At 38.8% G+C, this 15,092-nt stretch overlaps 1 protein-coding gene across 13 annotated transcripts in view; it reads left to right on the top strand.

The window, feature by feature from the left end:
• Positions 1-1,976: 1,976 nt before the first annotated feature.
• Positions 1,977-15,092, top strand: part of LOC108712767 (AP2-associated protein kinase 1) — an 82,513-nt gene continuing 69,397 nt past the window's right edge. For 12 of the 13 annotated variants that reach the window (XM_018255174.2, XM_041588162.1, XM_018255175.2 and 9 more), the window contains exon 1: positions 1,977-2,660. In XM_018255174.2, the coding sequence (XP_018110663.1) occupies positions 2,510-2,660 (151 nt within the window). In that variant the 5' untranslated portion in view covers positions 1,977-2,509. The remainder of the gene's footprint in view (positions 2,661-15,092) is intronic. The other variant, XM_018255176.2, reaches the window with a different exon arrangement.

The following is a 15,092-nucleotide window of genomic DNA, read 5'->3' as shown; positions in this document are numbered from 1 at the left end:
TAATTATTTTCCATCCCTTGAACACTAGGTCAGTGGGTGTGAGAAAGCGTGACTGCTTGTTAAATGGGTATAGCCATATGGAAGGCAAAGTTCTTATTTCCAACTTGACATACCTGCTCCACGAGTTCCCTGACTGGAAATATCTCTCCATTGTTACCCTCTTTCAGGTCAACAATTTAAAATATTATATTCCTTCTTTAAACTGCCATATACAAAAGAGTCTAGTGATTCATTAAACCATCAGTAGCAAATTGTCAAGGTAGCAATACACCTGCTGTTTGGGGGTCTATAAAGTTGAACGGACTGCTTGTTATCTGGAACTTGATTTAACTAGGATGTTTGTATCTATTAGATTGTTTTGCAGAGAATGAATATGGGAAGGGACTGTGGCTGTTGGATAACAAGTATAGCAGGGAGATACGGTGCCTATAGTAGCAGTGGGATAATAGTTTCTAGGAAGAGGCTGTAGCTGTGGGATAGCAGGTATCGTAGGGAGATACGGTGCCTATAGTAACAGTGGGATAATAGTCTCTGGGAAGGGAGTGTGACTGTGGGATAGCAGGTATAGTAGGGAGAGATGATGCCTATAGTAACAGGGGGATAATAGTCTCTGGGAAGGGAGTGTGACTGTGGGATAGCAGGTATAGTAGGGAGAGATGGTGTCTATAGTAACAGTGGGATAATAGTCTCTGGGAAGGGAGTGTGACTGTGGGATAGCAGGTATAGTAGGGAGAGATGGTGCCTATAGTAACAGTGGGATAATAGTCTCTGGGAAGGGAGTGTGACTGTGGGATAGCAGGTATAGTAGGGAGAGATGGTGCCTATAGTAACAGTGGGATAATAGTCTCTGGGAAGGGACTGTGGCTGTGGGATAGCAGGTATAGTAGGGAGAGATGGTGTCTATAGTAACAGTGGATAATAGTCTCTGGGAAGGGAGTGTGACTGTGGGATAGCAGGTATAGTAGGGAGAGATGGTGTCTATAGTAACAGTGGATAATAGTCTCTGGGAAGGGAGTGTGACTGTGGGATATCAGGTATAGTAGGGAAAGATGGTGCCTATAGTAACAGTGGGATAATAGTCTCTGGGAAGTACATTGACAGTAAATTTGTAATACCATCCATGGCCTTGGCTGTCATTTTACCAGATAGGGTGGAGATATACCATCCAGATGGCAACCATAACTGATTAATAAAACTATGAAATGGTAACAGTAACCAGTCATATCAGTGTGGCACAACCAGATGCCGGTGGTGCAGGAAGATGTAACAAAATAGCAGCTAGCGTCATAGCTTTGAATGATTTGATTTATGTCCCCCACAATGTCTATTGTGTCCTGGGTACCCATGACAACTAAATATGACCCGGAAGGGAACTTGTGACCTTGTGTCACATGTACAATTAGCTATACAAATGGAGTGTGGGGACATTTCTGTGTAATAAGTGTACCAATTGCCTTTGATCTCTATTTTGTTTCAGAATGGTAAAAAACAGGAACACGTGTAAAATTTCAGGTGATTTGGGAATTGTATTTCAGCTGTATATATAATAATGTCCATACAGTATTGTCCTTCATTTATTAGTACTATATATATATATATATATATATATATATATATATATATATATATATATATATATATATATATATATATATATATATGGCTATATAATGTATATGAATGGCGTCGAACTATAAACTCCTGTCACAGGGAAAGCGCTGCAGATGGGAAAGGTCACTGCTAACAAACAAAAAATTGATGTAGGTCATCTGCCAGGGATGCAGGTAATTGAACACACTGCTACACTGTACGCTACAGAAGGGACAGAGGCAGATGGCTTTTGAGCGTGAAGCGACGCCCCATGGGATTTGTAGTTTCTCCTACAGTCACGCTTCATAAACCAGCGGCCCCAAAAGACTACATCTTCCATCGTGCAAAGCGGGGCAGGGCATTCAGAAGCGCTTCTTAATACTCCCCCCATATCCGTATGCTCAGTGACTGGCTGCTTAGGGCAGACACGGAACCGGCAGATTCCACGGGAAAGGGGAAGGGGTGTCCTGCTTCGTTTTTTTTTTAACTTAGAGTCGGCATATTGCTGCGCTGCAGAAGGGACACGGGAGAAGGGGGGCAGGGATAAGAAAATCTGTAGTCATTTCCTGTGGAGGTTCATTTCCTGGTTAAGCCCCAGTTATTAGCGGCTCTGTCCCTATTCTCTGTATGGGACCCGTCACCTCCTTCCCTCCCGCTCCCCCGCGGGGCTGCCCTTGCTAGTTGGGAACACTGCTGTCACCCTTCGCTTCTTTCATGGCTTGGCCATTGCCAGCCGCCATAGCGGTGTTAGAATGCTAATCATGTGCTCCCGGGCTGCGTGAGCGCTGTCACTGGGTCTGTCCGTATGCACGCATGTCTCCATTCCCTGCTCCCTGATCTAAAAGCTTTTGCCGGTGCCGTTGATTATTACCATTGAATGAAATAACTGGTCCCATTTTGGATCTCTTGGTTCGGAAACATGAAGAAGTTTTTTGATTCCCGGCGTGAGCTTGGAGGATCCGGTTCTGGGGTCGGCGGCGGCTCATCCAGCGGCTTGGGGACTGGCTACATCGGCAGAGTGTTTAATATTGGCAGACATCAGGTCACCGTGGATGAGGTCCTGGCTGAAGGTACAGCACATTATCCCTTGCAGCCTCCCTTTGCTACAATGGTATTCTCTGCTTTTAAACAGTGGCATTAATTCTTCACTTGCCCTCATCTGTCAGGCACAGGTTTTTGCTTGGGAATTCCTGCCACATAACAGGTCTTGGGGTCTATGGAAAAGTAGCAATCTATAGATGTCCTTTAAATGTGTTTTATTCCATGGCAACATCATAAAAGAATCAATAACCCGTAACTACACAGAATAAGCCAAGGACAGGCACCATGTGGACTTCCAGATGTTGAAGGGCAACTCCCTGGCGTGGGTGTAGGGTTGCCACCTTTTCTGTTAAAAAAATACAGACTTTCCTATATATTTATCTTTTCTTTCCTATTAACATTAGGATCAACCATCATTTTTAATATTTTAAAATACTGGCCAGGTGGCAACACTACGTGGGTGGCATAGGTCAAACAATATTTGCAGGCCTGCTGGTTGCCCGCTCATACCACGCAGCTAGGGTTGCCACCTGGCCGGTAAAAATGATGGCTGCTCCCAATGTTATTAATAGGGAAAAAAAAGATAAATATATAGGAAGGCCGGTATTTGTTTTCCAGAAAAGGTGGCAACCCCTCACGCAGCAGGCCTGGAATGGTAAGGTACAAAAACCTGTGAAACAACGCTTCTCAAGCTCAGGGATAGACAAGAGAGTTGAGCTTCTTTGAGAAGCGCTGTTTCACAGGTTTTTGTATCTATTTGCAGTGTCGGACTGGCCCACCGGCATACCAGGAAAACTCCGGGTGGGCCCAGGTGTCAGTGGGCCTATTACTTCTAACCATTTGGCCTATTTCACGGTCATTATCTATTTCTTTATAGGAACAAAAAGGTTTAATAATGAACACATAGAGTATAATATGTAGAGAAAAAAGACTAGGAGAATAAAGAGGTTGAGTGAGGAGAAGAAGTATAATAGTTTGGAAAGTGGGCCCTTAACCTAAGATTTTCTGGTGGGCGACTGGCATCCCAGTCTGACACTGTCTATTTGTATATTTCTACCGGTTGGAGTACGGTTACGAAACGGCAACGGGAATGAATTTCCAAAATCCTTATCTTTTTCCATTGAAAGATCCTGGCAAATGCCAGAGGGGCCACCACAGACAGTCACTCTTTATCTGACTGTTTGGGCCTCTGTGTACTTTTAAATGTCTGGTCCTATTTTGAATCGCACTCCAGACCTGCAAAACAGAGGTTTTTTTTATTCACAATATCCCTCGGCACTGCATTTGTAACATAACTGGGGAAATTGTGACATTAATGGAGCCTGCCATCCCCTGAGGGACTAGTCCAACCTGAGGCCTTCTAGCTGTTACTGAACTTTAAGTCTTTTATCCTTGGCAGCTTTTGGTTGTTAGGGGAACTTACAGTGTAGCAACAGCTGGACAGCTACTGAGTGCACATTTCTGGCCTGTAGTTCTATCTGTCTGAGGCTTGTTTAAATATGATACAGGAGGGAAATGTAACAGCTGTTAAACTGCCATGATTCTATATCTGTTATTTGTGATCTATGTCCAGGTCATATGTAAAAGACAGGGCCCACAGGAGAAGTCATTGGCCAACATAAAGGGTTGTTCACCTTTAAATTTCCTTTTAGAATGACGAAGATATTCTGAGACAATTTGCAATTGGGGTTTCAGTTTTTATTTGTGGGGTTGTCAGCTTTTTATTCCACAGCTTCACTCTATTATAGTTTATATAATCAAGCTGCTGTGTAGCCATGGGGGAAGCCATTCAAAGCTGAAAAAGGAGACAAGGCACAGGATACACAGCAGATAACAGATTAGCTCTGTAGTATACACTTATCTGTTATCTATTATTTGTCTTGGGCTTGAATGGCTGCCCCCATGGCTACACAGCAACTTGTTTATATAAACTATATCAGAGTTTCTAAATCAAACAACCCCCTTTTACCAGTGCAGAGCAAAACTACATTATATTGTCATCCATTTACACCATTTTTTGGTGTTACTGTTCCATTAACTTAAAAGTGAACCACCCTTATAATTTGTATGTGGCTCACATTAAAGGGATTGTGTCATGATTTGTATGGTGTAATTTTTATTTTTAAATTACACTGTTTTTACTTCACATAATTCACTCTATCATATATAATTTCATTTGTGAACCAATAAGTGTATTTTTTTTTTTAGTTGAAATATTTGTGTATAGGCAGCTACCTAAGGTCATTTTGCCAGTACTTCATGATGGAACTGCTTTCACACAGGCCATTGTTTCTCCATCTCAGTGTAATGGAAGGAGTCCAATTTGGGATTTTTACTGTTCAGTGCTGTTCTTATATTTACCAGGGATCTGTTATCTTGTTTCAGTGGACTGTTATCTGGTTACCTTCCCATTGTTCTGCTGATGGGGGGGGGAGGGAGGGGATGACCACTTCAACTTGCAGTAAAGTGTGACTGAAGTTTATCGGAGCACAACTCACATGACTGTGAGGGCACCTGGGAAATTGACAATATGTCTCGCCCCATGTCAAATTTCAAAATTAAATATTAAAAAAATCTGTCTGTGGATGCATTTTGAAAAAAAAAAAAAAACAGCTTTAATAAAAAGCCCTGTGCTTCTTTGTCTTAAAGGGGTTGTTCACCTTCCAAACACTTTTTTCAATTTAGTTGTTTTTAGATTGTTCCCTAGAAATAATGACTTTTTCCAATTACTTTCCACTATTTATTTTTTACGTTTTTTCCAAAATCTAAGTTTAAAGTTGAATGTTCCTGTCTCTGGTGTTTGAGTCTGACAGCTCAGTAATCCAGGTGCAGATTCTGAACTGTTACAATTTTGCAACATTTAGTTGATACATTTCTCAGCAGCATCTCTGGAGTATTAGCAACAATTGTATCAATTCTAACAGCTGCCTGTAATGAAACCCAGAGATTCTGCTCAGCAGGGACAAAGATAAGAAATGTATCAACTAAATGTATCCATTTAGAACAGTTTACAGGATCGGCGACCCCCCCTCCCAGAGCTGCTTCAGAAGGAGAGAAATGACACTTTATACTTCAATATTAGAAAAACCGTGACACATAGAAAATAGAAAGTCATTGGAAAAAGTCGTTATTTCTGGTGATCTATCTGATAACAACTAGTTGTTTGAAGGTGAACAACCCCTTTAATGAGCCTCAACTTTATAGTGGAAAACCTCTGTTTTTATTGGTCAGTGAATCTTACCATTCCCATTCTTAGTACCGAAAGAGAATTAGCAGATATCTTTTATTGGATATATGTTGCCTTTATTTATGAGGGGGGTTAGGCATTATTACGTTTAGGTGGACTACTTATATGAGCCCCAGAATGAAAGATTGGAAAGCCCAGAAGATGGATACGTAGTGTATATGATTTGTATGCAAAGTTCATGTACATAAATTTATTATTATTATTATTAACACCTATTTATTAAGCACCAACATTTCTAGCATAGCTGTACAATAGGTAGGTGTAAACATACAGATAACATACAAATATTAACTGGTACAGAAGGTAGCAAGGGCCCTGAGCTAATGATTAAGATAAAACAGCTTTACTACTTCCGTAGAGGTTATACTACTCCAGAGTAGAAGACTCAAGCAACTGATCATGATCTCCTTCCGTTAGACTTGTAAAAGCAAAATTCTGATTGGTTGCTACGCTAGAATAAAAAGCATTGTAGCCCTGAGACCACCTTCCCAGCCTCATGCAATAGGTAATATGAATAACCAACATAAAAATGCACTTTGGCATTAACACAAGCTTTTTACTTTGACAGGTTTTGCTCTCCCTCGGCATTAAAGTTTGTAACCGCTTGTTTGTAACATCAGCCCTTGGTACAGTTTAGTCAATAACTGTCTAGTTAATATGTATTATATTCTTATAGCAATGGATGTACCAATTGGCTGTATGATGAAGACACTCATTACCCTTTGCCTCTACCTATGCTCTGTAAAAACCGCACTCTATCTTCCTTTACTCAGTACTGGAAAAAAAGGAGACTAGAGAGAAGGAGGCAGAAGTTCTGCATAAATGCAGCTGAAAGTGTTTACTCAAGTATTACAAGGTCGCATCTGACAATCTGCATCCTGGATAAATCATTCTGATGCAAGGGAAAGATTCTGAATGTTATTAATAGGAAAAATGAGAAGTCACCGCACGCAGGCCTATATTTAATATGCATTAAAGTTCCAAATCAGCATGAGCAGGTTTATCGATACGCAGTATATAGAGAGAGTACAGATAGTGTGGAGTCATGGAACAGACTAGAGCCAAGGCATTCCAGTACAAAGAAATTATGGAAGTATGTGACTATATGAGTATATGAGTGAGGTTGTTGGAATTTAGAGCAAAGATACACGGGTATTTGTATCATCTTGTTTTTTTAAAGCAAGGTCAAATGGCATCTATTGTTTTGTAAAATAACACACACAATAACCTTTGGTACCAGGGTTGCCATCTCAGCCTGTTATAGTAACACACACAGGCAGCATGCCGAATGGTTAAAATAACATTAACACCAAAAACTGAAAGTCTAATTTAATGAATTAAAATAAGCTCGGTGGTATATACTGGTATTCTTCAGAACGTATCTGTTATCTACTGTGTATCCTGTGCTTGAATGGCTGCACCCATTGCTACACAGCAGCTCGTTTATATAAACTATAGTAGTGTTTCTAAAGCAAACACACCAGTCTTAGCCGTGCAGGACAACACTACATTATATTGTCATTCCTTAAAAATACTTTCATTTTTTGGTGTTACTGTTACTATTAAACATTTACGACCATACAATACACACCTAACTGCAATTTAGCTCTGTAGGATTTCGTTCAATACTTAAATACTTATCTAGGTATAAAGGGGTGACATATAGTTATTGGCCCCCTGTCTGGCATTTAATGAGAATTGGAGTATTTAAGGTTTTCCTGGTCTTGGTTTGGCACAGGCATGGGGTCTATTTTATACAGAATTCTTGGGACTAGGGGATCTTTCTGTAATCTGGATCCTTATATCTTAAGTCTAATAAAAACATTTAAACATTAAGAAAAAGTAAAAATGTTAGTTAGTTAGCTAGGATCAAGCACAAGATACAATTTTATTAAGAAAAAGGATATCGTTCAAAAAACTTGAATTATTTGCTTCAAATGGACTCTTATGGGAGATGGCCTTCCCATAATTCAGAGCTCTCTGGGTAGCAGGTTTCCAGATAAGGGATCCAATACCTGTACTAGAAATGACATAGTGCAGGTATGGGATCCATTTTCTGAAAACTTGTTATCCAGAAAGGTCCAAATTATGGGAAGGCCACCACCCATAGACTCCATTTTAGTCAAAAATTGTTTTCAATTGTTTCCTTTTTCTCTGTAATTATAAAACCGTGCCTTTCAATGTATTCTAACTAAGATGTAATTAATTCCTATTGGAGGCCAAAAAAGCCTATTGGTTTGCATTCGGTTTTAAATGTTGTTTTTTTTAAGAATGGAGATCTATACAGAAAGAACCCTAGGTCCCGAGTATTCTGGATAACAGATTTCATACCTGTATAGTTGTGTGCGGTTTTTAAATTTTAAGAGGCCCATTTATCTAAGTCCGAATTTATCTACATTCTTTCGGAGAAAAAAATCTGTACGGGTTTTTTCGCCTTTTTTATTAATACACTTTTCCATCATTTTTTTTGCTGGGAAAAAAAACCATGAAAAATATTGAAAAAATTGAATTGTGCGAATTTTCAGATTTTCCACCCGAAAACTTTTCAGATTTTTACCTTAAATTTTTGGATTATTGCACGAAATCCAGCGCAGATTGGAAATTCTCCTATTGATTTATATGCAACCTCTGCAGGTCTGAGATGCCGGATTTTTGGATTCTGACTTTTTCCATCCTCGGGGTATAATAAATAAATAAAATATATATAAATAAATTATATATATATATATATATATATATATATATATATATATATATATATATATATATATACATACAGTCCAGAAATTCTTGAACCGGACAGGATTTCTAACCTTGCTCCCCGCCCCAGAATCCTTGTCTGTTAGCTGACCTGTGAAGGATGCAGCAAGTTGTAGTCGCACATTGTGGTTAAAAAATGTGACATCCCAGAATTAATTGATGGTGTAGATGAGCTGCAAGGTTCAGTGTGTTGCTGTTTTTTAAATGTTCTCTTTTAAATGTTTCATAGTATATACTCTTTTACCCCTTTTAGCCCCATTCCCGTGCCTGCTTTTCTGCTCCATTCTCTCTTGTATCCTCCCTTTTTTCTCTCTTTGTGAAATTCTGGCTCAGCAGTTTTTCTCTGGCTGACTCTGATATACAAAGGTTCATTATAAAATGCCCATGGGATACCCAGGCTTCTCCTGCTTCACTTCCTCACTCCATGCAGGAATATAAAATCATTACAAGCACATTATCCCATTAATGCAATATTGTTGATTTTTTTTTTTCACACGGCACCAATTTCTGTGACTTTTATCAGTGGGGATAATGAAGAACATTATTTAGATCTCAATGTGTAAATGTTATACAATCAATGTATAAATTCATGCTAAAGAAGGATATAGTAAATCAGAAATACAGATTGTGCTGTACTGTTTATAATGATCAGACATAGAGCTGTATGCTTTTCTTCTCACATAGGTGTGACAGTCACATGCCCCTTATATGTTACGACATTTAAGTATTTAATTTTAGCTTTATAGGAAATTCCAATTACCAAGGCCAGCTTTTTTTTTATTCAGCTGGTTTCAGATCAGAAAAAAAGACTTTTTCTTATCTAATTACTTTCTATTTTCTAATATTGAAGTGTAAAGTTTCATTTTTCACCTTCGAAAGCAGCTCTGGGAGGGGGTCTCCAAATTTTAAATGTTACATTTATCTTTGTCCCTGCTGAGCAGAATCCCCGAGATCCTTTATAGGGGTAGTTCACCTGTTCACCAGTCGTTTTCAGATAGATCACCAGAAATAACGACCAATTCCAATTACTTCTATTTTCTATGTGTAACTGTTTTGAAGTGTAAAGTGTAATTTTTCACCTTCTAAAGCAGCTCTTTGAGGGGGGGGGTCGCCGACCCTGTAAACTGTTCTAAATTGATACATTTAGTTGATACATTTCTTATCTTTGTCCCTGCTGAGTACAATCTCTGAGTTTCACTACAGGCAGCTGTTAGGATTGAAACAATAGTTGCTAATACTCCAGAGATGCTGCTGAGAAATGTATCAACTAAGGGGCAGATTTATCAAAGGTCAAGGTGAATTTTCAAATGAAAAAAAAAAAAAATGAATTTCGAGCTATTTTTTGTATACTCCGACTAGGGAATAGTCCAAATTCGATTCGAATAAAAATCAAAAATTCGAATATCGAAATTTATCATGTACGGTCTCTTTAAAAATTAGTCTTCAACCATTTGCCATCTAAAACCTGACGAATTACTGTTTTAGCCTATGGGGGACCTCCTAGAACCCATATGGAGTCAATTGGTAGACTTTGAAAAATCAAACGATTTCTTTGGGAAAACCTTCTAATAGAATTCGATCGAATGCGCTATGCCTTAGATTCGTATGATTCGAATTTGGGGGCGAATACGGACCTATTCGATCGAAAATGGACCTATTTGAGCAAAAAAAAAACTGACTTAATTTCGGTTGGTCTTTTTGAATTCGAATTTCGAAGTTTTTTTCAATTAGAAATTCGACCCTTGATAAATATAAATGTTGCAAAACTGTAACAGTTTAGAGTCTGCACCTAAATTACTGAGCTGCCAGACTCAAACACCAGAGACAGGAACATTCAACTTAAAACTTAGATTTTTGAAAAACAGTAAAATATAAATAATGGAAAGTAAATTGAAAAAAGTCTTTATTTCTGGGGAAAAAGTGGAAAAAGTGTTTGGATGGTGAACAACGCCTTTAAAGGCAGCTGTTAGAATTGATACAATAGATGCTAATATTCGGCAGATACTGCTGAGAAATGTAGCAACTCATTGTAGCAACTCATTGTAGCAACTCATTGTAGCAACTCATTGTAGCAACTCATTGTCAACTTAATGTAGCAAATTGTAACCATTCAGAATCTGCTGCTGGATCACTTAGCTGCCGGACTGAAACACTAGAGATGTAAACATTAAACTTTAGACTTACATTTTGGGAAAATGGTAAAAAATAAAAGATGGAAAGCAATTGAGAAAAGGCTTTGTTTATTGTGAACAACCTGAAAAGAACTGAACCGAAAAAAGTGTTTGGAAGGTGAACAACCCCTTTAGGTCTAAGTTGAGTTACTTGTTCATTGGAAAAGGCTTGTGCAGGCAAATGTACAGTGTTTGGTTTCTTCTGCCTTTGTTTTTGCCCTTAAAGGAAAGTGTTGTGTAATCAGAATCGTCTTTGAACACATACAGTATAAAACATATCGGTGGCAGGGGCTGCTTTGTGCTATTTTATTACAGAAGATGGAAAATGCCTTAGTATTGGCAAACAAAGTATTAATGACAGCTAGAGCTGCTGCTGTCTCTACAGACTGTCCTAGGTAAGGCAAGCAAGCAACATGGCAGCTCCCTCTAATATGTGTAAATTTAAATATGAAGCGAGAGAGGGAGAGGTGAAGTTTTGAATGTACAGAAAGTTGACCCATAAAAAATATTATTGAGATGGACCCTGTATATAAATATTGTATGTTTCTCTGCTACTCCCCCTGGTGCGGCAAACGTATGTTTTTAGAAAAGCTGTTGGTTTTTTATCTGTGAAAGAGCACCCCCCCCGGCCGGGGACTTCATTCTCGTCAGTATAAGGGGTTGTTCACCTTCCAAACACTTTTCAGTTCAGTTATTTTCATTCAACACAGTTAAAGAGTTGGCCACCCCTCCTCCCAGAGCTGATTTACAAGGTAAAAAATGAATCTTTACACTTCAATATTAGAAAAACGGTCGCAAATAGAAAATAGAAAGTAATTGGAAAAGGTCTTTATTTCTGGTGAACAATCTAAAACCAGCCTTTAAATATGTTGCAGAGTTTAGGTGACCATAAGGTAGAATCCTGCAGCGGATCAGGTATCTGTGGGTTACCCGCAAAAGCCTGCGATACCCTGCGGGTTGTGGGTAGAAGTTCCGGTTGCGGGTATAGACGCAGTTCTGCGGGCTGCGGGTCTTCTCAATAATTGATTTTTACTCCTTTTTTCTGATCATGCCTACTTCGATGATGTCACTTCCGGTTTACAACGACAGCACTTCCTGATTCTTGATGAAGCAGGTCGCGGGTCCGGGTTGTGGATAAAGTACTTGTGGGTCGGGTAGCGGGTCCAAGCGGGTAAGAATGTGGGTTGCGGGTCCGGGTTGCGGATTGCAGGTTGTGGGTCGGTTACGGGTTCCAAAAAATTGACCCTCGCAGGACTCAAACCGAAGGGACATTTTTGTGCTACTACTTATAGTACACATTTTAAATGTGTTCAGGGTTTCATCTCTGCAACACAAGTAATGGAACTTCAGAAGCTATTTGGTAGCCCCTATGTGCCCTGGAAGCCTACAGGAGGCTTTGTTTGGCAGTGCACATGGTTTTATCCAACCAAAACTTTCCTCCAAGTCAAGAATTAAAAAATAAGCGCCTGCTTTAAGGCCCATGAAAGCAACATCCAAGTAACTTATTACCCACAAACCACTGGTTGGCGATCACCGTATAAAGGTTTTGCTGATGTATGCACATCACTGCTAAAAAGCTAAATTGCTCCACCTGTAAGTTACTAAATAGTTTTGCTATTTCAAACAGATGAATTTACATATACTGGTATGGGATCTGTTATCTGTAATACTTGAGACCTGAGGTTGGATCGCCAATTCTTTAAGGCTGCTAATAAACTAAATAGAATTGTTTTGCTCTGTAGATATATGCAGCTGGGTTATCATCAAGTACAAGGGACTGTTTATTATAGAGCAAGATATCAGAATTTTTTGCTTAAAATGGGGGAGATGACATTCCCAGAATTCAGAGCTTCTGAATATTTGGTTTCTGGATAAGGGATCCCATACACTATAAAACATGCTATATATGGTGATCAGTGGATGTCATTAATTATAAAAAGAGATTTCATATCATTGTATTACATTAGGGAGGTACAGGCATAAGATCCGTTATCCACAAACCCATTATCCATAAAGCTGTGATTTACAGAAAGGCCATCTCCCAAAGACATTTTAATCAAATAATTAATTTTTTTTTTAATTATTTCCTTTTTGTCTGTAATAATAAAACAATACATGAATTATACCCAATGATTAATTAAGGGTACACACAATGTTTAAATGATTTTTAGTAGATATTTAGATCCTTATTACAGAAAGACCCCAGGTCATGAGCATTCTGCATAACAGATCCCATATCTGTATATTATTCTCCATGTAATCCAGGAGTAACATCATTACTTAAATATTCTCATACTTATTTATCTGTTATCACTTAAATGTAACCTTTAGTGAGGTCCTTTGTGTCAAGTGAAAATTGGCTGGTAACCTCTAAAATCTTTTATTTCATACTGTAAAACCTATAATTACTCCCTTTATGCTCCCTTTTATATTTCACCAGTTTATTTAGTTATGCTGGTGGCTATATGGAGTATCATTAAATCACTATCATTTCTTCATTAACTAACTCCTTAGCCATTAGCCATTGCTCTATCTACATCAGGGTTTGGGGCCAGTACATTCCTATATATGGCTTGTAAAGTACACTCTTAATTTGTGCTTGTTGCTTAAAAGGTTCAGACTGATGGTTATAAAAAGTTGGTTAAACAGTTGCAAGTTTTTTAAAGGAGAACTAAACCCCCCAATAAGAAAAACCCCTACCTACTACCCTAGTAATAGTAGTAGTCCCCCCCCCCTCCCTGCTTTCTCCCTCATAGTTTGTTACCCCTGAAATTGCCCCTAAGAGTCACGTATCCATGCAGGATCACTGGTCTGTAAGTGAGCGCCATATTGGGTGCTGGAAATTGCCGAAGAGAAGGCAGAGGACCAAAAGAAGACCGGAGATCCACAACATGGCGCCCATGAGCTCCACAACACTTATTCTGCACCAATACTTGAGCAAATTCTTAGGGGCACTTTCAGGGCTTAACAAACTATGCAGGAGGGACGCAGGGAGAGAGTACCTAGGGTAGTAGATAAGGGCATTTCTTATTGGGGATGTTGTTTCTCCTTTAAGTGAACAGCTTGTTTTGAACATGTCATGTAGTTTGGGGCCCACTGCTGGCATAGGAGCCCAGCATGCCTAAAACTGTATGACATCACTCCTCAGTGACCTCACAGGAGGTGTGACTTCATTCCTAGGGGCAAAAGGTCGAATTTCAAATTTATGCGAGTTTTTAAAAACTCCCCTAAACTCCCATAAATTCTAAATTCGACCAATTGAAATGTATTCGCATTAATTAGATGGACCTGAAAACTCGAATCGAATTCGATTTGAATTTAAAAAATCAGATTCAAGTTTTTTCTCCGAACAAAACTCTGTCAGGAAGGCTGCAAGCAACTCCAAATTGATCCCTGAAACTCTCCCATTGACTTAAACAGCAATTTGGCAGGTATAAGGTCGCAAATAGTCAAAATTCGTGTTCTTAAGAGGCCAGAGTATGATAAATCTTGAAAATCAAATTAAAATTTTCTTAAAATGTTGAATTGAATTTCAATAACTCCCTAGTCGAATTTGACAGTTTTGACCATAAAAAAAATCGAAAATTCAAATTTCGAATTGAATTTTCACTTCGACCCTTGATAAATGTGCCCCCTTATGTTGCGGAGGAGCAATTAGAATGCCGGATTTTGGCTATTTCATGGTATATAGAAAAATCTACCAGCACACAGAGCTGCTAAAGCAGGGGTAACCCATGTGTATTTAATGTGTTTTGCAGTTTATCTCTAAAATAAAACCTACCTGATCTTTTCATATTTCATAAACATCCAGTGCAGAGGCCTGGGCACTTTGATATACAATCATAAGAACAAACCAGAAAAAAATCCATATCACACTACCTCTTCGTTATTCTTAGTTTAAAAATAGCAATTAGGCAAAAAAAAACCTTCACATCAGGCCTTTGGTACCCAGGATGCTGCTTGTGTAGTTTCCATGGAGATGGTCGTGGTGATGGATTTGGGCCTAGGAATCCAAGCACAAATGCTGAACACTTACCGAGGCAGAAAAATAGTCTGGCAGTAGGATACAAACAGATATTCATCCCTTTCAAGATAGGATTGTTCAGTCGTACGGAAAAGGTTCCTTTATTTGTTATGGCACAAACCAGAGCCACTGATTTTTATCTGAAATGTATCCAAGCAGCAATCATTTGTAGTTTGGCTATAAATATTGCAGGTATGAGATCACTTACCTGGGAATACAATACTCAAATGCTTTAAATTACAGAAAGCAAATAATTCTA

Source organism: Xenopus laevis, chromosome 3S (assembly GCF_017654675.1).
Source record: "Xenopus laevis strain J_2021 chromosome 3S, Xenopus_laevis_v10.1, whole genome shotgun sequence".
In the NCBI taxonomy this organism is placed as follows: Eukaryota; Metazoa; Chordata; class Amphibia; order Anura; family Pipidae; genus Xenopus; species Xenopus laevis.
Note: the sequence above shows the minus strand (reverse complement) of the source record. Positions and strands in the feature narration are given on the sequence as shown.